Source organism: Chiloscyllium plagiosum, unplaced genomic scaffold (assembly GCF_037043375.1).
Source record: "Chiloscyllium plagiosum isolate Xiang-an unplaced genomic scaffold, Cpla_swu_hap1 HiC_scaffold_14, whole genome shotgun sequence".
Lineage (NCBI taxonomy): Eukaryota > Metazoa > Chordata > Chondrichthyes > Orectolobiformes > Hemiscylliidae > Chiloscyllium > Chiloscyllium plagiosum.
The window spans coordinates 22,989,134-23,014,878 of NW_028270152.1; the positions used below are offsets into that span (position 1 = coordinate 22,989,134).

General features: G+C 43.8%; 1 protein-coding gene across 2 annotated transcripts in view; it reads right to left on the reverse strand.

The window, feature by feature from the left end:
• Positions 1-17,522: 17,522 nt before the first annotated feature.
• The window catches only part of LOC122558892 (interleukin-17 receptor C-like), a 69,711-nt gene continuing 61,488 nt past the window's right edge, over positions 17,523-25,745 (reverse strand). For both annotated transcript variants that reach the window (XM_043707807.2, XM_043707808.2), the window contains exons 18-19: positions 21,861-21,905; positions 17,523-20,225 (exon numbers count right to left, since the gene is read on the reverse strand). In XM_043707807.2, coding sequence (XP_043563742.2) covers positions 19,525-20,225; positions 21,861-21,905 — 746 coding nt within the window. In that variant the 3' untranslated portion in view covers positions 17,523-19,524. The remainder of the gene's footprint in view (positions 20,226-21,860; positions 21,906-25,745) is intronic.

Sequence of the window (25,745 nt, forward strand, 5' to 3'; positions counted from 1 at the left end):
TCAATAACATTCAACTTAATTGGCTGCGCTTCGAGCAGGTTGAACCAATAAGAGTGCGCTGTGGGATGGGGCGGGGCGATGAACGGAATCGTCACACGCCCCCTCACCCGGGCACATGCGCAGTCGCTGTGGGTGATCTCACATTGTAGTTGTTGGATGGTCCCTGACTTAAATGCTACTTCAGGTCACACCAAATATATCAGAGAGAGTCTTGGATTTAGAATGAATTTAGCAAATTGAAATCAAAGCAGCAAATACCTCAATACTTCACTGGCATGGAAAAAAAACCTTTTTAAAAATTTCATTCATGGGATTTGCTCATCAAAGTCTGCACCAACATTTATTGCCCATCCCTAATTGCCCAGAGGGAAGAGTCAACCACGTTGCTTTGGTCTGGGGTCACATGTAGACCAGACTAGGTAAGGATGGCAATTTCCTTTCCTAAAGGACATTAGAGAACCAGATGGATTTTCCTGACAGTCAGCAATGATTCATGGTTATTATTAAATGCTTACTTCCAAAATATTATTGAATTCAAATTCCACCATCTGCCATGGTGGGATCTGAACTCAGGTCCCCAGAATATTAGAGTCAAGCTTAGAGTGGTGCTGGAAAAGCACAGCAGGTCAGACAGCATCTGAGGAGTAGGAATATCGACGTTTCGGGCAAATCTTGACTCTAATCTCCAGCATTTGCAGTACCCACCTCTCCCCAGAATATTACCTGAGTCTCTGGGTTAACAGTTCAGTGATAGTACTACTAGGTCTTTCCTGACTAAAAGTCATTCACTCGTCATAGGCTCAAGTCCTAACCTTGATTTTAGCCTTGATCAAAGCATCTGGTTTCCATAGGAAAAATGCACACATCATGGATTAAAGGTGATTCATTAAGCAACCAGCATAATTAAGAGACTCTGTGACAATCTCATCCATACTGAGGCAGCCTTCAACGAACTCAATTCATGCTATGTGTCTTCAAAAAATTACATAGGTTAAAGAACCTGAGGAGAAAGTGAGGTCTGCAGACGCTGGAGATCAAAGTTGAAACTTTATTGCTGGAACAGCACAGCAGGTCAGGCAGCATCCAGGGAACAGGAGATTCGACGTTTCCGGCACAGGCCCTTCTTCAGGAATTCCTGAAGAAGGGCCTGTGCCCGAAACGTCGAATCTCCTGTTCCCTGGATGCTGCCTGACCTGCTGTGCTGTTCCAGCAATAAAGTTTCAACTAAAGAACCTGACCCTCAAAAGTACAAGAGTTTAGATTAGAGTGGTGCTGGAAAAGCACAGCAGGTCAGGCAGCATCCAAGGAGCAGAACAATCGATGTTTTGGGCAAAAGCCCTTAATCAGGAATGGAGGCAGGGAGCCTCCAGGGTGGAGAGATAAGTGGAGGTTTTGGGGGGGGGAGGTGGGGCTGGGGAGAAGGTAGCAAAGAGTACAATAAGTGAATTGGGTGGGGATGGAGGTGATAGTTCAGAGAGGAGGGTCGGGGAAGGTAGCAAAGAGTATAATGGATGGATGGAGGTGGGGGTGAAGGTGATGGGTCAGAGGGGAGGGTGGAGCGTATAGGTGGGAAGGGAGATCGGCAGGTAGGACAGGTCATGGGGACGGTGCTGAGCTGGAAGGTTGGAAATGGGGTAAGGTGAGGGGAGGGGAAATGAGGAAACTAGTGAAGTTCAATTGATGCTCTGGGGTTGAAGTGTTCTGAGGCGGAAGATGAGGAGTTCTTCCTCCAGGCATCGGGTGATGAGGGAGCGGCGGTGGACAAGGCCCAGGACCTGCATATCCTCAGCAGAATGGAAGGGGGAGTTGAAATGTTGGGCCATGGGGCGGTGGGTTGATTGGTGTGGGTGTCCCGGAGATGTTCCCTAAAGCGGTCTGCGAGGGGGCATCCAGTCTCCCCAATGTACAGGAGACCGCATCGGGAGCAACGGATACACTAAATGTCATTTGTGGATGTACAGGTGAAACTTTGATGGATGTGGAAGGCTCCTTTGGGGCCTTGGATGGAGGTGAGGGAGGAGATGTGGGTGCAGATTTTGCAATTCCTGTGGTGGCAGGGGAAGGTGCCAGGACTGGAGGGTGCGTTCTTAGGGGGTGTGGACCTGACCAGTAGTCATGGAGGGAATGGTCTTTGCGGAAAGCGGAAAGGAGTGGGGAGGGAAATATATCTCTGGTGGTGGGGTACGTTTGGAGGTGGCGGAAATGTTGGCAGATGATGTGGTTAATGCGAAGGTTGGTAGGACGGAAAGTGAGGACCGGGGGATCTGTCCTTGTTACGGTTGGAGGGGTGGGGTTTGAGGGCAGAGGTGCAGGATGTGGATGAGATGTGTTGGAGGGGATCTTCAACCATGTGGGAAGGGAAATTGTGGTGTCTAACGAAGGAGGCTATCTGGTGTGTTCTGTGGTGGAACTGGTCCTCCTGGGAGCAGATACGGCGGAGGCAGAGGAATTGGGAATACGGGATGGCATTTTTGCAGGAGGTAGGGTGGGAAGAGGTGTAATCCAGGTAGCTGTGGGAGATGGTGGGTTTGTAAAAAAATGTCAGTGTCAAGTCAGTCGTCATTAATGGAGATGGAGAGGTCCAGGAAGGGGAGGGAGGTGTCAGAGATTGTCCAGGTGAATTTAAGGTCAGTGTGGAATGTGTTGGTGAAGTTGATGAACTGCTCAACCTCCTCGCGGGAGCACAAGGTGGCGCCAATGCAGTCATCAATGTAGTGGAGGAAAAGGTGGGGAGTGGTGCCAGTGTAACTATGGAAGATGGACAGTTCTCCATAGCCGACAAAGAGACAGGCATAGCTGGGGCCCATACGGGTGCCCATGGCTACCCCTTTGGTCTGGACGAAGTGGGAGGATTCAAAGGAGAAATTATTAAGGGTGAGGACCAGTTCAGCCAAACAAATGAGAGTGTCAGTGAAAGGGTACTGGTGGGAATGTCAGGAGAGGAAGAACGGAGGGCTTGGAGGCCCTGGTCATGGCGGATGAAGGTGTAGAGGGATTGGATATCCATGGTGAAGATGAGGCATTGGGGGCCGGAGAAACAGAAGACTTGGAGGAGGTGGAGGGCATGGACTAGGGGGATAGGACAGTATTGAGGTAGGTGGAGATGAGTTTGGTGGGGCAGGAGCAGGCTGAGACAATGGGCCGGCCGGAGTGGTCAGGTTTGTGGATCTTGGGAAGGAGGTAGAATCAGGCGGTGTGGGGTTCCAGATTACGAGGTTGGAAGCTGTGGGTGGGAGATCTCCTGAGGTGATTAGGTTGAGTATGGTCTGAGAGATGATGGTTTGGTGGGAGTGGGGTCATGGTCGAGGGGGCAGTAGGAGGAGGTGTCTTCAAATTGGCGTCTGGCTTCAGCAGTGTAGAGGTCAGTGCGCCAAAATACCACTGCACCCCCTTTATCTGCTGGTGGGGTTGGGATAGGAGCAGAGGGAGTGGAGGGCTGCGCATTGTGAGGGTGAGACGTTGGAATGGGGGAGAGGGATAGACAGTTTGAGGCGGTTAATGTCTTGGCGGCAGTTGGAAATGAAGAGATCGAGGGAGGGTAATAGGCCAGCACGCAGTGTCCAGGTGGATGGAGTGTGTTGGAGCCGAGTGAAAGGGTCCTCGGAAGGTGGACAGGAGTCCTGATTGTAAAAGTAAGCTTGGAGGCAGAGGCGGCAGAAGAAGTGTTCAACGTCACGACACGTATTAAATTCATTGATGCTTGGGCGGAGGGGGATAAAGGTGAGGCCTTTGCTGAGGACTGATTGCTCATCCTCAGTGAGGGGGAGGTCTGGGGGGATGGTGAAAACTGGCAGGGCTGGGAGCTAGGACCTGGTTTAGGTGTGGAGCTGAAGCTACATAAATGGAGATCCATTTACAGCAGGGGGGGGGAAATATTCTGCGCTGAGTGGCTCATCACTAATTCCCCAAAGCCTCGCCACAATCTACAATTCACAGGTCTCAGTTATGACAATACTTTGCTTTATATTGTTCACTCATTGGACATGGGCATCACTCATTGACCAGCATTTATTTCTGACTTGTGTCTTGTAGATGAGGAACAAGTTTTGGGGAATCAGTAAGTGAGTTATTCGCCACAGTACTCCTGCCTGTGACTTGCTGTTGTGGCCACTGTGTTTATGTGGTTAGTCTCAAGTCAATAATAAACCCAAGGATGTTGATAGTGAAGGATTCAATAATGGTAACACCACTGAATAACAAGGGGCAGGGTTTATTGGAGATAGTCATTGCCTGTATACTGTTGCAACTTTGTTCTTTAAAATTAATTTTCTTCCTATTCCTATCATGTTACATGTTGGCCAAGTTTTTGTGTTATAGGTCTGTTCAATCCTACAGTGATACACCTCCTCCCGATCCTATTACATTATAATAATTCAGTCTTGTTTGGTGTAGTTCTCAATGCTATAGTGTTTTAACTCTCCTTCATTGCAGAAGGAAACTGTTACATTCAATTAGACCTTTTTCCGGCTTTATTTTGTCACAAATATATCACAAAGTTGTACTATTAAAGGCTGTGTCCATTTTGTAACTACTCGGTGTCCATTAATACTTCCATATCACAGGCAGCAAAGAGATGATTGTGCAGCTAACATATTTCTGACAAATGCTGACTGAGAAAAGATACCAGGAAAATTGCATGCAACACTGAGTAGTGCCGTGGTCTTTTTATATTCCCTGAGGTGCAAGTTAGAACTTTCATTCAAACTCCTTCAGAACTGGACTGAAATTATGGCCCAAAAGTTTTCTTTATATTCATTCATGGGTGTCACTGTCCAGAAGTTTGATAATTGGGGATTCTGTGATGGTAAAGTCATTGAATGTCAAGATGGAATGGTTAGAATGTCTCCTATTGGAGATGGTCATTGTCTGGCATTTGTGAGGATCAAATGTTACTTGCCGGTTTTCAGCTCAAGTCTGGATATTGTATAGATCTTGTTACATTTGAATATGGATTGCTTCTGTATCTGAAAAGTCACCAATGACCCTGAACATTGAGCAATCATCAGTGAACATCTTCACTTCTGACCTTATGATGGAGGGAAGGTCCTTGATGAAGCAATTGAAGATGGTTGGGCCTAAAACACTAGCCTGACTAACTCCTGCAGAGATATCTTGGAGATGAGATGACTGACCTCCAACAACCACAACCATCTTCCTATGTGTCACATATGACTTCAGCCAGAAGAAACTTTTCCCCTTGGAATTGGTGAGAAAGTGAGGTCTGCAGATGCTGGAGATCAGAGATGGAAATGTGTTGCTGGAAAAGCGCAGCAGGTCAGGCAGCATCTAGGGAACAGGAGAATCGACGTTTCGGGCATTAGCCCTTCTTCAGGAATGAGGCATTAGCCCTCATTCCTGAAGAAGGGCTAATGCCCGAAACGTCGATTCTCCTGTTCCCTAGATGCTGCCTGACCTGCTGCGCTTTTCCAGCAACACATTTCCAACCCTTGGAATTGGTGATCAGGTGACGTAGATTTAAGGAGTTTTAGAGGGGATGTGAGAAAATTTGTTTTTCACCATGAGGCCAGTGGGAATCTGGAACACTCTCTGTATAAGGATAGAGGTAGAAGCTTTCAGTATAAGAAGTATTCAGATGTACACTTGCGCTGCTAACACTTACAAGGCCAAGGGCCAAGTCCTGGAGTTGAGAATAGTTAGTTGGTTGTTTGTGACTTGTGCAGATCTAATGGGCCTTTTTCTGTGCTGGTAGATCTGTACTGTCTTTGGATTTGAATCACTGTAAATTGATGGTGTTAGGAATATGTTGAAACTTGTTTTCGTGGACATTTTAAGATTTTTCCAACTGTGTTGTATATCTGGATAGCTTGCTTTCTGTTTTGTTTTCTTTTTTGTGTCATAACTGTCTGTTCCAACGTTAGAGAAAATCTGCAGTCTTGTATGATTCAGTGTGTGGCCACCATGTTGACTAAATTCTTTTAATAAAAGATCTGTCGGTCAGATTTAATTCTGGGATCTGACTTGTCTGGTCGTCAGCTGGGATCATAGCAGAGCACATGATAACTGAGCTGCTGCAACGGTTTCACATTTCAGCTCAACCTTTTACTAGGTTTAGCTCGTTATTTCATGTCAAAGGTTAACCCATTTGATGACACAGCTATAGTTTGCAACATAATGAAACAGTTCAGATTTCAGTTAGAACAAGTGTCCCAATAATCTTTATGTAATATAATACTCACCCTGAATTTTACAAGGGCAGAAAACTGGGTGAAAAACACCCGAGTGAGGGCTTGCTGACACCTGTCCAATGACATAGGAATATAGCAACAGGAGTAAGCCATTCATGTTCCATCACGAGGCCTATGGCTTCACTCCATATGCCTGCCTTTGAACGACATCCCTTAATACCTTTGCATAACAAAAATTTATCTATCTCAGACTTAAAATTAACAACTGACCCTGTATAACCACTGTTTATGGAAGAGTTCCAAACCTCAACCATCCTTTCTGTGTAGAAGTGTTCTCTACTATTTCTCCTAAATTGCCTGGCCTTGATTTTTAAACTATCCTCTCTTATTCCAGAATCTCCAACCAGTGGAAATAGCTGTGGTATTGCATGATATTTTTAAAACAGCCAAGTTATCATCTAAATTTGCACCCTTAATTAATTTTAATTGCTGTTAACGATGTGTGAATTTATTAAAAGGTATGCTGCTGCCTGTCCCTATTCTGCGGTTATGTCAGAGCCCAGGTGTCCCTGGAGAAGGAGCACGTGGTGTTCACCAACACCCTCAAGATTTTCAGGGAAAGGTGGGCACCGTAGGGAGTGGAGTGTATTATTTCCCCCTCCAATTCTATTTTGGTTTAATCTCTGCCCTCCCCCTCACTATTTGATCATGCAGCATTGCCCTCTGCGAAGGACACTGCTTGTCACTGGCCACTTGAGTGTTTCCTTTCTTCCTGGTGATGGAAATTGAATAAAGATTTGTACACCTGTTGTCTCACACCTGCACACACAGAACATAGGTGCTGGGGAAAATATAAGCATTTCGGCAGTTAGGCGGTAGTGTGGAAAATAGAAGCATTTTCACAGTTAGGCGGTAGTGTGGGGTTAAAAACAACATAGGAGATAGTGAGGACTGCAGATGCTGGAGATCAGAGCTGAAAATGTGTTGCTGGAAAAGTGCAGCAGGTCAGGCAGCATCCAGGGAGCAGGAGAATCGATGTTTCGGGCATGAGCCCTTCTTCAAGAATCCTGAAGAAGGGCTCATGCCCGAAACGTCGATTCTCCTGCTCCCTGGATGCTGCCTGACCTGCTGCACGTTTCCATCAGTTAAAAACAACATAACCAGGAAATAGCAAAAGAAAAGAAAAAAAATTAAAAGGTATGCTGGGGGAGATCCAAGATGGCAGCGGTCTGCTGTGCTGGGTTCTGTGCCATACCCCCTGGCAAGCTGGACCTTTACACCCCTCATCAAACACCCCGAGGAGACAAAACCTCTAATATAAACTTGCAGACATCTGGAGTTGCTAATATTGTGGTGTGACAGCTTTAAGACCAGAATGAAAGCAAATAAAGGAAAGGGGCCTAATGGAGTACAGCAGACAGGGCATTCCCCTACTGCATCAGGGGTGCCTGCAGCCAGTGCTCAAACTACCGGGGTGGCCCCTTTGGATTTAATGGAACAGCAGCAGTAACTCTCAGATTTTTCCAAACTCTGAGAGAAGATTGAAGCAGCAGTGGAACCTCTATCTGCCATGCTGAAAAAGCATGAGCAGGAAATTCAATTGTTGGACTGAAGAATAGAGGCAATGGAGGAGAGGACTGCGGCATCGGAGACCATGGCAGAGGTCTGGGGAGGAAGGTTCTGAACGCTGGAAGACCAGGTTCTGGTCCTTCAGGAGCAATGGACAACCTGGAAAATAAAAATAGAAGAAAAAACTTACAGCTCGTTGGTCTTCTGGAACACAAGGAAGGCGAGGACCTCATCGGCTTCCTGGAGAATTGGCTCCTGATGTTTCTGGGGCTGGGGTTGGAGTCGGGCCTGTTGAGTGTGGAGCGGGCCCACCGGATCGCAATGCGCAGGTCCCCATGCATCTCCTGCATTATAAAGAAAAACAGTTAGTGGTTCAAACAGCAAGAAGACTGGGAAGAGATTCACAGGCTTTAATGTACAAAGGCTCAAGTATAATGTTTTTTCAGGATAAAAGCGAATTACTGCGGATGCTGGAATCTGAAACCTAAAGAAAAAGAGCTTTGACAAAGGGTCAGTTAGACTCGAAATGTCAGCTCTTTTCTCTCCTTGCAGATGCTGCCAGACCTGCTGGGATTTTCCAGCATTTTCTCTTTTGGTTAATGTTTTTTTCAGGACTTCTCAGGAGCCCTAATTAAGAAGAGAAGGGCATTTGATGAAGTTTAAAGAAAATTAAGGGACTTAAACATTCAATATTCCTTGAGGTACCTGGCTGTGTTGTGTTTCGCTCATGGAGGGGCAGTATATCATTTTGATCCTGCAGAAAAGGCCAAGGATGTTGTGAATTCTCTCAATTAAAGAACTCGAGTCAGGGTGGTTGGTGGAGGGGCCATCATAACGATCAATGATATGGGTTTTTTTTGTTTTTTGAATTGCCATTTTTTTTTTCTCCTCTCTCCCTTTTTTTGTGGTTATCAGCTTTATACGTACTGTCTTGATGTAAAACCAGAATTATCTTGTATATCAGTCAGTTGGGTATTATCTGGGGCTTTTTTTATTGCTGTCCTTTTGTTTCTGGATTGAGGGTGGCTATACCTGTGGTTAAGATGTGTGTGTGGTTGCGGGGGAGGGGTATAGATGGGCATCCATTGTTAACTCAGAATGCAAATAACAGGTTTTCTTCATTTGTGAATTGCCTGGGGCTCGGGCACAGCTGAAGGGAGTTGGGATGATAGCAAGGATTGGGAGGAGTGCCCCCTATGGGCAGGGGGGGAGATCTCTAGTGAATTGGGGATTATTTGGGTGTTTGCTAAAGTTAAATGTAGTGATTAGTTTTTTAGTTGTTTTTATAGGAGTGGTTTTTAGACTGTATAGAGTTAATGTCTTTGTCGCTTGCCGCACCACAGATAACCTTCCTCGTCTTGGGAAACCAGGGGCTGCCCTGGATGACCATGGTTCACGATTTGTTCAGGTGGTGCACCTGGAATGTAAAAGGGAGCCATTTCCCCATTAAAAGAAAGAATGTGTTGTCAAGCCTTAGGAAGGAAGGTGTGGACATTTTCCTGCTGCAAGAGACACATTTAACTGATAAGGAACATCTGAAACTGCAGCAGGGGTTTATGACAGGGTATTCTTCTCCTCCTTCAGCTCTAAGAGTAGAGGAGTGGCTATACTGGTAAGAAGGAACCTCTCTTTCCAGGTAACTGAGCAAATTAAGGATGAACATGGACAGTTCATTATTCTTAAAGCTCTAATACATGGAGAAGAGTATAGCGTCTTGAATGTGTATTGTCCCGGCGCACCCTCTTAAATTTCTAATTGATGCAGATGCTAAATTAATGAGTCTTGGGTGCACTGCACGATCATAGGAGGAGATTTTAATCGCCTAGTAGATCATGAGGTTGACAGGGTGCCAAGGGGCCTGGCAGGTACCCCCGCGCAATCTAAGCAGTTGGTGGACATGTGTGAGGAGTTGGGATTAGCGGATGAGTGGAGGCACCTCCATCCTAATGGAAGAGATTTTACTTTCTATTTCAACCCACACAAGTGCCATACATGAATTGACATTTTTTTTATGCCATCGGGTTGTTTGGACAGAGCATTGGCATGCAAAATTGGGAATATAGCTGTCTCGGACCACGCGCCAGTTTATTTAGATGTTAAAATCAAGGCTTGTGGAATGGATGCTCGGCATTGGTGCATGAACCATTCCTGTTAAGGGATAGCAAATTAGTTGAGTACATTACAAAGAGATCAGGGCCTTCTGAGATATCAACTCAGGTTCGGCCAGTAATTCAGCAATACTTTGGGAGGCCACTAAGGCATTTTAAGAGGCCTGATCATTTCGTATTCAATAGCTAGAAGGAGGCAGAGGGAGGAGCAGCAATAGATGCTGGAGACCCGGCTGCAGATGGCTGAGGCAGTATATTATAATAGGCCCTCTTTGGCCAAGTTGCAGCGGTCATGGCCCTCCGGGCTGCTCTCGACACAGTTAGCAAAAAACAGAGGTCACCTTTGCTAAACAAAGACTATTTGAATTTGGAGATAAGCCAGGTAGATATCTGGCATATTTTAGCTATAAAGAAAAATGCTTCCCTCATCAATTATGTCTGTTAGAAGGCTGGCACAGTTACCCGTGATTTGAAGAAGATCAATGTTAAATTTAGGGAATACTTCACAGAGTCAAATCAATTGGAGGGCGGCGAACACGATGCAGCGAGAATGCAGTCCTTTTTTGAGAACCCGGACCTCTCCAGGATAAACACGGAACAGGTTTCCCTGTTGAAAGCACCTATGATGGTACAGGAAATGCAGGAAGCAATGGAGCAAATCCAGGGTGGCAAAGCACCGGGGCCAGATGGATTCCCAAGTGAATTCTGTAAATGTGTTGGTGGACCCACTTTGAGGATGTATAGGTATTCATATACACAGGATTGTCTTCCGCCCTCTCTTAGGGACGGTAATATCTCCCTCGTTTTAAAGAAGGGGAAAGACTTCGTAGAATGTGCTTCATAGAGACCACTTTCACTGTTGAATGTAAATTTTAAAATTCTATCCAAGATACTGGCCCTGAAGTTGGAAAAGGTGCTGCCCCATATTATAAAAGAAGATCAGACGGGTTTTGTCAAGGGCCGTAGCTCTTCCGACAATATCAGGAGGGTACTGAACATAGTGCAGGTATGCCAGCAAAGATTGATGCCGGGTTTGGTGGTCTCCCTACATGCAGAAAAGGCGTTTGACCGGATAGGATGGCCGTACCTGTTTGGGGTCCTAGAGAGCTTTGGTCTGGGGGAAACCTTTGTATAACGATCCTAAGGTGGCAGTCATCACAAACGGCACTAAGTCAGGTAACTTTAATATTAGGAGGGGTAGTCGACAGGGGTGTCCTCTTTCTCTGCTGTTATTTACCTTGGAGAAAGTGAGGACTGCAGATGCTGGAGATCAGAGCTTAAAAATGTGTTGCTGGAAAAGCGCAGCAGGTCAGGCAGCATCAAAGGAACAGGAGAATTGACGTTCCTGAAGAAGGGCTTACGCCCGAAATGTCAATTCTCCTGTTATTTACCTTGGCAATTGAGCCATTAGCTGAGGCTATCAGGAAGGATCTTGAAATAGTGGCGTCAGAGTGGGAATGGGGGAGTATAAGATCACCCAATATGCTGATGACGTCCTTTTCTTCTTGGCCAATCCAGAGGAGTTCGTTCCTCGATTGATTCAACAATTAATTTATTTGGCGGTTTTTTGAGCTACAGGATCAACTTGACAAAATCGAAAGCCATGCCGATGGGGCAATTAGTGGAGATGCCTGATCTGAAGGATGGAATGCAGTTCCCCTTTGGATGGTCATCAAAAGGTTTTATTTGTATTTGGGAATTTTTATTACCCCTGCCTTCCACCAGCTGTATAAAGGTAACTATGTACAACTGCTGGAGAGGATAAAACAGGATTTGCAGCGGTGGGAGGGATTACCGTTATCATGATTAGGCCAAATAGTCCTGATTAAAATGAATGCTGTTCCTTGCTTGTTGTAGCCCATGTGAGTGCTCCTTTTGTTGCTACCCAGATGAGTGTTATAGAGGCCCAATGGTTGGATAGGGTCCTTTATTTGGTGTTGCAGGCGCCCCTGAATTAAATTCACTAAATTGCAGCTTTCGCAGGGTGAGGGAGGGGTGGATCTTCTGCACTTGAAGAGATATCAGGTAAGTGCCCTGTTAGTATATGTTGGTGACTGGGTGCGGGGGAATTTGGAGTCGATTTGGCTTGATGTTGAAGCCTCGCAGTCGAGACGTCCCCTAGTTAATCTATTATTCATGGATAAGATGAAATCCGTGACCGAGCATTATAAGAGCCCAATCATTTTAAATACGGTGAGGCCTGGAGGATAATGAGGCAAGACGAGGGCAGTTGGTTTAAGACCTCGCCATTTACCCTGTTGGTGGGAGCCCAAGGATTTAAACCTGGGGCAATGGACTCCAGCTTTAAGTTGTGGGAGAATAAGGGAATCTCTTGAGTGGAAGATTTCTTCGAGGGGGATATCTTTATGTCATTTAGCCAACTAAGTCAGAAATATGGATTGTCTAATAGGGACCTTTTCCGGTACTTCCAGATAAGGGATTATATACAGAGGAGGAACACGCTCCTGGCCCAGTTTTACAAGTCAGATGTGGAGAAAAGGGTGCTCTAATGTATGGGTGTTCTTTCAGTTAGTACTTTTCAGTATGTAACAGAGTGCGAGCCATGCAATTGAAGATTTTACTCAGGGCTCATATGGCGTCAGAGAGGCTAGCTAAGTTCAAGAAAGGAGTGTCTCCAGGGTGTCCCAAGTGTAAAATTAATATAGCCACTCTCACACACTGCTACTGGTCATATTGGAAGAGCCAGAGATACTGGAGTGCTGTACCAAGGGAGTTGAAGGACATCCTGGAGATCGAAGTTAAAGTGGATCCGGTATTTCTTCTTCTGGGGTTGCCACATTTGCCCCCTCTGGGGGAACATGGGAAGAGATTGTGTAATATTCTTAACCCCTGTGCGAGGAAGAACATTTTAATGAATTGGACGTTGGAAAAACCCCCAGGTCTTATGGGATGGCGCAGGCTAGTGATGGAGCATCTCCCCCAAGACTACCTCACAAATATGGTGCACCACAAAATGGAGCAGTTTTACAAGATGTGGCAGCCCTTTCTAAATTATATTGACACAGACTTATTAGCAATATTAATTAGGGCCGTGGTATAGCCGTGGGAATCAGTCTGGGTGCCCATAGGGCCCTGGGAGGGGGAGGCTGGGGGAAAAGAATACGGGTACAATGACTCGTGCTCCCAGGGATGTGAAGGTGTGGTGAGTGAAACAGAATAAAGTAGTGAGATATAATTTAATTTAAGTTAATTTGAATTCAGTTTAATTTAACTTTGTTTGTAGTTTAGTTTAACTCAAGTAGATATGTTTGTTGTGATAGAATAGTAGGTAGTTCATTACTAATGGTATCGCGATATCACGTTGTTGTACTGCCTCTATCTATTTTTTGGTATTACTCTTTTTTGTAGATGTTTTGTAAAGTATTTTAAAAAGGTTTATAATAAAATATTTAAAGAAAGGAAGGGTATTCTGGGTGCAATGTCTTCTTGGATGAACCTTTTACTTTATTCAGAAGTGAATGAGTGCAGTAAATCACTCACCCTCTATTTTCCCTGTCTTTTCCTGTTATTATCTTGAAGACTTCAATCAGATCATTCTTTAACCTTCAAAATTCTAGAGACATCAGGCCTAATTTGTATATTCTCTTCTCATAACTTAGTCCCTGAAGTCTAAGTATCATTCTTGTAAACCCACATTGTACTCTGTCCAAGGCCAAGTGCCAGCAGCCTTTGTAGAGCCATTGGGAGAGATGATCATTGCAGGTGAGTGAAGGAGAACAGAGAGCTGGCCCAGGTAAGTTACAAAGAAAATAATTGAAGGGGCTGAGGGTTGGAGATAAAACTCTTCCACCATTTTGGGGTAGCATGGTGACTCAGTGTTTAGCATTGCTGCTGCACAGCACCAGGGTTCCATTCCAGCCTGTCTGGAGATTTTACATTCTCCCCGCGCCTGCGTGGGTTTCCTCCGGGTGCTCTGGTTTCCTCCCACAGCGCAAGGATGTGCAGGTTAGGTAGATTAGCCATGATAAATTGCCCATAGTGTTCAGGGATGTTCAGGGTAGGTGGGCTAGCCATGGGAAATGCAGGGTTACAGGGATTGGGTATGTGGGTCCATCTGGGTGGGATGCTTTTCAAATGGGCAGTACGGATTTGATGTGCTGAATGTCCTGCATCCACATTGTAGGGATTCTATGATTCTATCTTCCCTGTCCACAGCATGCTGTTTGGACCATCAAGCTTGCTAACAGAGAGATAGCTTTTCGTGTGATTCTTCACAGTTAGTATGCATTATATGTTTAAGAGACATGCTAGTGAAATCATTGTTGTATCCATACCAATTAAAGCCTTCAAGAAAGATCTTCCAGGCATGAAAAATGCCTATACCAACAATGTCTGACTGGAAGACAGATGCAAGTGTGAAGCCATTGTGGTAGTCTTTAGCTGCAGTCAGCAAAGTGCATCAGATCAAAAAGATGTGTAACAGATGCGGTTTGTCACTCCCAGCTAAACGCTGTCTGGCTTTTCTTCACACCAGGAGAAAGTGAGGACTGCAGATGCTGGAGTTCAGAGCTGAAAATGTGTTGCTGGAAAAGCGCAGCAGGTCAGGCAGCATCCAAGGAACAGGAGAATCGACGTTTCGGGCATGAGCCCTTCTTCAGGAATGAGGAAAGTGTGCCAAGCAGGCTAAGATAAAAGTTAGGGAGGAGGGACTTGGGGGAGGGGCGTTGGAAATGCGATAGGTGGAAGGAGGTTAAGGTGAGGGTGATAGGCAGGAGTGGGGGTGGGGGCGGAGAGGTCAGGAAGAAGATTGCAGGTTAAGAAGGTGGTGCTGAATTCGAGGGTTGGGACTGAGGCAAGGTGGGGAAATGAGGAAACTGGAGAAATCTGAGTTCATCCCTTGTGATTGGAGGGTTCCTAGGTGGAAGATGAGGCGCTCTTCCTCCAGCCGTCATGTTGCTATGGTCTGGCGATGGAGGAGTCCAAGGACCTGCATGTCCTTGGTGGAGTGGGAGGGGGAGTTGAAGTGTTGAGCCAGAGGGTGGTTGAGTTGGTTGGTCCGGGTGTCCCAGAGGTGTTCTCTGAAACATTCCGTAAGTAGGCAGCCTGTCTCCCCAATATAGAGGAGGCCACATCGGGTGCAGCGGATGCAGTAAATGATGTGTGTGGAGGTGCAGGTGAATTTGTGGCGGATATGGAAGGATCCCTTAGGGCCTTGGAGGGAAGTAAGGGGGGAGGTGTGAGTGCAAGTTTTGCATTTCTTGCGGTTGCAGGGGAAGGTGCTGGGAGTGGAGGTTGGGTTGGTGGGGGGTGTGGATCTGATGAGGGAGTCACGGAGGGAGTGGTCTTTTCGGAACGCTGATAGGGGAGGGGAGGGAAATATATCCCCAGTGGTGGGGTCCGTTTGGAAGTGGTGGAAATGACGACGGATGATACGATGTATATGGAGCTTGGTGGGGTGATAGGTGAGGACCAGTGGGGTTCTGTCCTGGTGGCGATTGGAGGGGCGGGGCTCAAGGGCGGAGGAGCAGGAAGTGGAGGAGATACAGTGGAGAGCATCGTCGACCACGCCTGGGGGGAATTGCGGTCTTTGAAGAAGGAGGCCATCTGAGTTGTTCAGTATTGGAACTGGTCCTCCTGGGAGCAGATGCGGCGGAGACGAAGGAATTGGGAATATGGGATGGCGTTTTTACAGGGAGCAGGGTGGGAGGAGGTGTAGTCTAGGTAGCTGTGGGAGTCAGTCGGTTTATAGTAAATGTCCGTGTTGATTCGGTCGCCCGAGATAGAAATGGAGAGGTCTCGAAAGGGGAGGGAGGAGTCTGAGACGGTCCAGGTAAATTTGAGGTCAGGGTGGAAGGTGTTAGTAAAGTGGATGAACTGTTCAACCTCCTCGTGGGATCACGAGGCGGCGCCGATACAGTCATCGATGTAGCAGAGGAAAAGGTGGGGGGTGGTGCCAGTGTAGCTGCGGAAGATGGACTGTTCCACATATCCTACGAACCAGCAAAGCATGTCACACCAAAGGATGTAAGGAATGCACGTGCAGGAAATTTGATTCCAAAACCAAGCCAGACCCAGAACTAAACACAGCTAACCAATAAGCTGATATAATTCCACAATGCTGACAGAAAGTGTCAAGAGTTTCATTTTTCTGAAACAAATGTTTCTCCTCCTTTATTCTTTCATATAAGATCTTTCTCTCTATGTTAATCCCAGGTATAGAGCGTGTATCTTAAGAGGAGAGATTGAGTAATTAGGGCCTGTACACATTGGAGTTTAGAAGAATTGAAACATAAGAATCTTGGCAGGGTTTGACAGCAACAGTGAGAGATTATTTCTACTTGTTGGAGGGCATAATCTCAGAATAAGGAGTCACCCAATTAGGACAGAGATAAGGAGGAATTTCTTCTCCCAGAGGGGAGTGAATCTTTAGTATTCTTTAGTGCTAGGTTTTTAGATAGTGTTAACATCACATCTCAATTTTTATATTCCATTCCTCTTGACCTAGGGACTAGTTAGCTTAGTTAGTTAGACAGCTAACAGGTGGATAAGATGAACACAAACAGCAAAGGGGTTGATCTTTTGCTTACTTTAGATTGCTTTGCAACTCAGCAAGGTGAATAAGGGTACCTCGAGGTTTTAGAGATTTTTGGAACTTGTATTTTTAAGCTAAAGGGTAAAACACGTAGTTAGTGAGGGAGACTTTTTAGGTTTCAGTTTCTGCTATGAGTGGGACAGTCCGATGAATTCCTTAGAATAGGATGCTTAGACCTTTGTCTGTGAGAAGGGAAAATATATAGTGAGCTAAATTACCTTAGAGAGTGAATTATTGGTGCCGACCACAGACCAGGAGTGTTGGGATCAAACCCTGAAGCAGTTATTTAAATGTGCATACAAAGAAAACTAAGTGTATCATTAGTTCCAGGAAGAAGCTATCTACAATTTCAGTCTAAACGTTGAAGCCACAAGTGACTTAAGCTTACCAAGGTGTTAAGTATGGTGACTCTGGTGTAAATATTATATAAGTGGTGTTTTGGGTACTATATAAAAGCTATTTTGTCCCTTCTCAATTTAGGATGGAGTACTTTGGGATTAAGAGGAACTTTGATTATCCAAAGGATGCGGGTGGGGAGAATTTTGTTCAGTTAATCAAATTCCAGATAATTGAATGCCAGATAACATAGTTTAGGTGAGCATCGGGACATAGCGATCTTGCCAGATAATCCAATATTTGGATAATCGAATGCTGGATAATCGAGGTTCCTTATACTTATGTGTATTTAAAAATCTTTGATTTCATATCATGAATAAATGGTTTGGTTTATTCTGTGTTATCTTCATTTCTTTTATTAATAAACCACTGTTTTATTGTTGAAACAATGCCTGTGGCATCACATGCTATATTTCAGCAAGGCACCTTTTTGTTAAAACTAAAACAAGTCAAAATATGATCCTGTCTGGGATCTGTGTTGTCCATTAATAACATCATCTGGGATCATAGCAGTACATGATGGCTTTTCTTTATGAGATGCTACTTTTAATGATTTTTGGACTTGAATTGTCAATCCTTCTGGTCTTGCGCATCCTCCTCCTTCCTCTATTAAAGCAATCAGAGAAGATTCTCAATCCTTATCACAAATCAGTAATGCAAAATCTATGGATGTGGGCATTGAGTACTTAGCTTTGCTGTAATGACCAATGACTGTGTTCACTCTTCCTTGGCAAGTATGACAAGTGATAATTGTTTATCTGTACAATTAGATGCATGTTTTATCTCAGCAACATAATAATACAACTGCCAAAATTCTTTGATAATTACAATATACATAGATGTTTCATAACAAAATAGTAAAGACTGGAAAAGAACTTAAGACTTTGAGCAGCTTCAGATTTAAGTTGCCCAAACCATCCTTTCAGTTGCACTATAATGCCCATGAAGTGCATCTTAATATGTTAAAGGTGCTGGATAAATGCAAGTTACTGGTAATCCCATCATATAGAATTCAAATAACTTACAGTCAGAAGAACACGTCCCAAATCTAATTTGGCTCATCACTTAACACTTTTAAAAATTTCATTAGACCGAACACAGAACACTCTTATATACATAGGGAATGATCCACAAATAAATGGATATATGGAATAAGTTAACAGATCAGTGAAACATATACAGTGAGTCTCTGAAATAAATGCTTGACAAAGGAATAGGCTACTTAAGCAAATGGAACATCAGTACAGGATTTGTTTTTATGCCTTCCAGTTTTCCAGAATGTTGAATGAACTGCTAATACCTGCTACTGCCTCCTACCTAATACTCCTCATCTCTACTTCCAGTGCAGCACATCATCTGAACCCTGCATGAGGACTACATTACATAACTGAGATCTAACTGTAGCAGTTAGATTTCAATATAACTAAACTGGTGAATACAAATAAAATGCTGGTGTCATTTGATGTTGACTGTATGGTCTATAGGTATGGACCATGAAAAAAAATGATAGGTAACAGTAATTTGCAAGACAATAGTAGGGGAGAAGGTTGGGAGAACTAGCAGGAAAATAGCAACATAATGAATAACCAAATAAGCATTTTTGACAAACAGACCATATAATGATTAAGTGTCACCAGACCCGAAATGTTAACTCTGCTTTCACTTCCCAGATGCTGCCAGACCTACTGAGTTTCTCCAGCAATTTCTGTCTTTGTTTCAGGTGGTATACTTAAGTAGACCACAATAGTTTAGATGGGAACAAAAGACAAATTGATGGGTTACTGAAGAAGGAGCGATTCCAGGGAAACGTTGCAAAGGTGAAATTAAGATTGATCAAAAAGGACAATCTCCTTCAATAAAGTATGATTTTTCCTTTCCTAACATTTTCTGTTTCAATGACTGGTTTGTAGTGAAAGCAAACAAGAGATATCAAAATAATCATACTGTATACACAATATTTAAGGTATTTACATTGATGCACATATATATACACACACATAAAATACTACAGTTGTAAAATAACTGAGTGCCTGAGATTGTTACCCAATCTCCTGAGTTAGAATGGAAAGGCCTGCTCACTCAGACTGGATTGTGTTTGGTATTGGATAAGTCCTTCCTGAAGTCTTTTCCAGCCATGCCTACTTTGCAGCTAAAGATCTGTGGAAGTTTATGGACTTTAATTATCCTTTGTGTTTAATGCATCCAATACCTAAAACAAGGCCAAACTGTCAATACATCTTGGTTTAAAGGCAAAAGCCCTTCATCAGGCTGGGCTTTTGCTCGAAACATCGATTTTCCTGCTGGATGCTGCCTGCCTGGTGTGCTTTTCTACCACCACACTCTTGAATACATCTTGGTTTGTTAAGAATACATTCACTTGTTTAATCCCTTCATTAAATCATTAATCATTTCATTAAAATTTTCATTACTGCAGCAAGTGATTTTTTTTTTCTTTAGTCCATTAGATTTGTCACAGCTTTTATCAGTTTTGAAATAAAGGAAAATTCCTAGAGTTGGAATCAGATGTTACCAAATAATTTAAAAGTACTTCAGTTGTTCCAAATGTACCAAAATTATCCATTTCACAAGGTCGTCAGTGGGATTAAGTTAATTCAGTCTTAATTTTTGGTTTGACATGCTATACAGTTTTCTTTCTAACAATTGTTCACAGTTGCATGGTGACCTTGACTTTAAGCAAAGTAGCAAAGGACAGTGACCAGTCTGTGCATTAAGGATTGTCATGATAGAATCTTCAGATCATTGAAAGCATCTCCATTTGAATCAATGGACAGTGTGTCATGGTATCATTTTCTTGCTGTCCTTCAGGTATCCATTCTAACTTGCAATGGTCCTGGGACCAGGGCATGTGAGTTTGTTCCCACAGTTGGCACTCCTTAATCACATTGTCCAGACTGTTCTTAATTGTTGACTGATAGCTGGTGGCTTTCCACCCAGATTTAACATTGGCCGGTACCCCAATCTCTTGAAGGAACTCAGGAAGTTGCGATGGTAAACTGTAGATTGGCATTATGTTAAATATATCTGGTATATCTTCCTTTTTCTGCAAATCTTCAAAATATGCAACAACGTACTTCCCAAACACATTTCCTTTTATGATATCAGGAAGAACACAGTTCAAGGAAGCCATAAATCCATCGTATGGATCATACATGGTTTTGGTGCCTTCAGAGGACTGGAACCATTCATTATATTTCATACTGGCACCATTGGAGAAGAGGATAAGAATCTTCCCACCTTCTTCTGTAACTTTATTTTTCTGGGAATGGAACCATGGCAGGGGACCTTGGTCAACCAGTTCTCTACGTTTCCATAGATCCACAGCGACTTGAAGTTTAAGTTCACACAGGACATATGCAAGAGTGCTGACCAACTTTTCAAACAGATTGTAATCCAGCGAATATAGAAGAAGAACCTTCCCATTTGTCGAACAATCTGAAGAAAAACCAAAAATATCATAATAAAAGCTGTAACATGAAAATAAAAGAACAGCGTTAAGCATAATGCATCAGCAAACCTTTGATCTCCCATAACAAATAAGGGATTATTATAGATAAAAGGTTTTACCAGAGTGTAAAATATTAGTTCTGAAGAAGAGTCACATCTGGTTCAAAATATTACGGCCAAAATTTCATTTGCCTTCTTAATTACTTGCTGCATCTGCATGCTAATGTTTTGTGTTTCATGCACAAGAACACCCAGATCTCTCTCAATTGCACTTTTTTGGAGTTTCTCTCCATTTAAACAATAGTCTGATCTTTGATTCTTCCTATCACAGTGCATGATCTTGACCATTACCCCTGTTGGCTCTGCTAGGATTACAGTTTATTGACAAAGCAATTGCTTAAGGCAGGATTTCCACATGAAAGGGCTGCCAAAGATCCACTCCAGGCCATTAACTCCGCATTACATGGTTTCGAAGCAGCTATCAGGATGGGCCATTCCCACCAGATCTTTGTAATCTGGGGCAGGCATTCAAGTGTCCATTAAATAAAATGTTATAATTCTACAAATTCAAAATGTAGGTTTTCTCTTGTTAAGGGAAGATACATATGGAACATTCTCCAAATGGAAGCAAAAGAGTGAAATTTTATCATAAAATTAACGGGGTGAATGCAATGGATTTCTGGAAAATAAATGGAGGAAAATGGGTGATACTTCTATATTGCTGCTGGGGATACTGCTAATCTCTGAACACTGCGATCAGATAGATGATCAATGGTCTTTTGAGTTCAATTTATCGCTGTATTCCTGATTATAAGCCATATTTGCAATGAGGCTCATTTACACTTCCTTAAAGTTACCCATGTAGGAACCACAAAGAAACATGTTCAAACCTTGTGCCTTTTCTAATTACCAGAGAGCTTTAGAACTAGAATGGTGGCATGGTGGCTCTGTGGTTAGCACTGCTGCTTTGTAGTGCCAGAGACCTGGGTTCGATTCCAGCCTTGGGTGACTGTGTGGAGTTTGCACATTCTCCCTGTGACTGTGTGAGTTTCCTTCAGGTGCTGTGGTTTCCTCCCAAAGGATATGCAGGTTAGGAGGATTGGCCATGGGAAATTGCTGTGTAGTGTCCAAGGATATGAGGGCTAGGTGGGTTAGCCTTGGTAAATGTGGGATTATGGATTAGGGTAGGGGGCTTGACCAGGGTAAGATGCTCTTCAGAGGGTCAGTGCAGACCTGTTGGGGGCAGAATGGCCTTTCTGTGCACAATAGGGATTCTATGATTCTGTAAGCCTATAGTTCCCCAATGCTTTCTCCATGGCAACACCTCTGTCAATCAGAGTCAACTTACTGACCATGCAGGATTCGCTTCTCCTGTAGTACATTGCGGCTTTTTTGAAATTTGGCATTATTGCATTTGCTCTGAGTAGCACAAGATGAGTAACTTTCACAACAAATCTCTCCTGTCAGCAGTATTCAAGATTTGTACAACAAGGGACTGTCACTAATACTTGCCCTCTACAAACACGAGGACATGTAGAATGTATTCAAATACCACATAACCTGTTTCAACTCCAGGCTAGGAAATAAAAATAGCTTTCTCTGTTACCCTTTCTAAATGTTTACCTGCAACTGTTGCAGTGGGTTTAAATTTGATCACCTTTACGCAACCTGGAGAAACAAAGCAAAATTTGGTTTAAGATACCACTCAAGAAATTAACAACAAATACTACAATTATTGTTAAAAATCACACAACACCAGGTTTTAAAAATCACATAACACCAGGTTATAGTCCAATAGGTTTAATTGGAAGCACACTAGCTTTCGGAGCGTCGCTCCTTCATCAGCTCTGAAAGTTAGTGCTTCCAATTAAACCTGTTGGACTATAACCTGGTGTTGTGTGATTTTTAACTTTGTACACCCCAGTCCAACACCAGCATCTCCAAATCATGACTACAATTATTGTAGCATCTTTTGTAAAATCAAAACATTCCAAAGTACTTTGCAGCTAATTCAGTACTTCACTGTTTCAATGTAAGAAATGTGATTGTCAATTTGAAGCAAGTTAGGTCATACAAAGCTGACAAAATTAAATAACCAAGTAATTCCAATTGCTTTGGTTGAGGGATCAATATTGATTGGGAGATCAAAGAGAACTTCCATGCTCATACTCAAAAGTATCCATGTCCATTAGAAAGTTCACAGGGGTTCTTCTTTTAACATCTAATCTGAAAGATGTTATGTATGACAATGTGGAGCACTCTCAGAGCTAGAGTATCAGTCGAGATTATTGTGCTCAATTTTCTTGGGTGGTGCTTGACCCTACAACCAACTGAGTCATGACTAGTATTTTCAATCACAGAAGTGCACAATGCAGGCATATCTGTGTGACCAATAATTTTCGAGTAGCAAAATCTGAACCAGAAACAGTAGAGTCATAGAGATGTACAGCATGGAAACAGACCCTTCAGTCCAACCCGTCCATGCCGACCAGATATCCCAACCCAATCTAGTCCCACCTGCCAGCACCCGGCCCATATCCCTCCAAACCCTTCCTATTCAAATACCCATCCAAATGCTTCTTAAATGTTGCAATTGTACCAGCCTCCACCACTTCCTCTAGCAGCTCATTCCATACATGTACCACCCTCTATGTGAAAACGTTGCCCCATAGGTCTCTATTATATCTTTCCCCTCTCACCCTAAACCTATGCCCTCTAGTTCTGGACTCCCAAACCCCAGGGAAAAGACTTTGCCTATTTACACTTTGCCCCTCATAATTTCGTAAACCTCTATAAAGTCACCCCTCAGCCTCCGACACTTTTACTTTTAAAAGGGAGAAAGACAGACAATAGGCAGCACATGGTCAGTGAAGGAGAGAGAAAGAGAGAGAAAGGAACCCACACTGCTAACTGACACACGGTGAATCTGCACAGTTACCACCTTTACTGTTTGAATTCATGTATCACTGGATATCAGAGTGCATCTAGGAAAACTTAACAAACACCGAAATTCACAACTGATCTTGGAGGAACCTGTTTGGGAGAGGTCACAGCACAGAAACAGCTAAGTGAATAGCTTTACGTGTAGCCTTGCTGTAAATCTACAATAGTGAGTAGAATGGGTTCTTTCGTGATTATAGGTTTTATTGAGATCTGTCTCTTGATTAAATTTCAAAAAATATAAGCCATAAGTATTAAGTTAGTCTGGAACAATAAGACAGTGCTATTTTCTGGGTCTGCAGGTTGGAAGGAGCAAAAATGGCCTTTAGTAGAGTGATATGCTCTTACAGTCATAGAGTCATAGAGATGTACAGCATGGAAACAGATCCTTCGGTCTGACCTGTCCATGCCGACCAGATATCCCAACCCAATCTAGTCCCACCTGCCAGCACCCGGCCCATATCCCTCCAAACCCTTCCTATTCATATACCCATCCAAATGCCTCTTAAATGTTGCAATTATACCAGCCTCCACCACATCCTCCGGCAGCTCATTCCATACACGTACCATCCACTGCGTGAAAATGTTGCCCCTTAGGTCTCTTTTATATCTTTCCCCTCTCACCCTAAACCTATGCCCTCTAGTTCTGGCCTCCCCGACCCCAGGGAAAAGACTTTGCCTATTTATCCTATCCATGCCCCTCATAATTTTGTAAACCTCTATAAGGTCACTCCTCAGCCTCCGATGCTCCAGGGAAAACAGCCCCAGCCTGTTCAGCCTCTCCCTGTAGCTCAGATCCTCCAATCCTGGCAACATCCTTGTAAATCTTTTCTGAACTCTTTCAAGTTTCACCAACATCTTTCTGATAGGAAGGAGACCAGAATTGCACACAATATTCCAACAGTGGCCTAACCAATGTCCTGTACAGCCGCAACATGACCTCCCGACTCCTGTACTCAATACTCTGACCAATAAAGGAAAGCATACCAAACGCCTTCTTCACTATTCTATCTACCTGCGACTCCACTTTCAAGGAGCTATAAACCTGCTCTCCAAGGTCTCTTTGTTCAGCAACACTCCCTAGGTCCTTACCATTAAGTGTATAAATCCTGCTAAGATTTGCTTTCCCAAAATGCAGCACCTCACATTTATCTGAATTAAACTCCATCTGCCACTTTTCAGCCCATTGGCCCATCTGGTCCAGATCCTGTTGTAATCTGAGGTAACCCTCTTTGCTGTCCACTACACCTCCAATTTTGGTGTTATCTGCAAACTTACTAACTGTACCTCTTATGTTCGCATCCAAATCATTTATGTAAATGACAAAAGGTGGAGGACCCAGCACCGATCCTTGTGGCACACCACTGGTCACAGGCCTCCAGTCTGTTCTTGTTGGATGTGGGAGTTTTGAGAGAGTTTACGTGCTACTGAGGATTATATCTGCAACAAATGCCAGTGGTTGCGAATCCTATCAGGTCTAATTTCCTAGGATGATGACGTCAGCTTATACGAGGGACGTAACTATAAGTTGAGTGGTGATAGATTTAAGACAAATGTCAGAGGCAGGTTCTTTACTCAAAGAGTGGTAACGGTGTGGAATGCCCTATCTGGCAATGTAGTTAACTCAGCCACATTAGGGAGATTTAAACAATCCTTGGATAAGCACATGGATGATGATGGGTTAGTGTAGGGGGGCGAGCTAGAAAAGTTCACGGGTCGGCGCAACATCAAGAGCCAAAGGGCCTGTTCTGCACTGTATTATTCTATGTTCTATGTTCTAATGAATCAATTGGAGCAACAGTTGGAGGCAATGAGGAGTTTACAAGAGTAAGGGGGTATGATGGATGGCAACTGTAGGAAGGGAGAAAAGCCGCAGATACAGTCACATAGATGGGTTAACTTCAGGAAAGGTAAAAGAAGTAGGCAGGAGACTTCTGTGGCTATCCCCATTTCAAACAAGTATGCTGTTTTGGAAAATGTAGGGCATGATGGATTCTCAGGGGAATGTAGCACAAACAGCTAACTTTCTGTATCAAGACAAGCTCTAATGCAATGAAGGATACATCGGGTTCCAAGCAATCGATTGAACTAGGGGACTCTCTAGTCAGAGGCACAGACAGACGTTTCTGCGCGCCAGCAGTGAAAAACCAGAATGGTGTGTTGCCTCCCTGGTGCTAGGATCAAGGATATCTCAGAGAGGGTGCAGAATGTTCTCAAAGAAGAGAGGGACCAACAGGAGGTCATTGTACACATTGGAACCAATGACATAGGAAGGGAAAAGGATGAGATTCTGAAGGGAGTATATAGAGAGTTAGGCAGGAATTTAAAAAGGAGGTCCTCGAGAGTAGTCGTATCTGGATTACTCCCAGTGCTACGAGCTAGTGAGGGTCGGAATAGGAGGATAGACCAGATGAATGTGTGACTGAGGAGCTGGTGTATGGGAGAAGAATTTACATTTTTGGATCATTGGAATCTCTACTGGGGTAGAAGTGACCTGTACAAGAAGATTGGATTGCACCTAAATTGGGAGGGGGCTAATATGCTGGCAGGGAAATTTGCTAGAGCTGC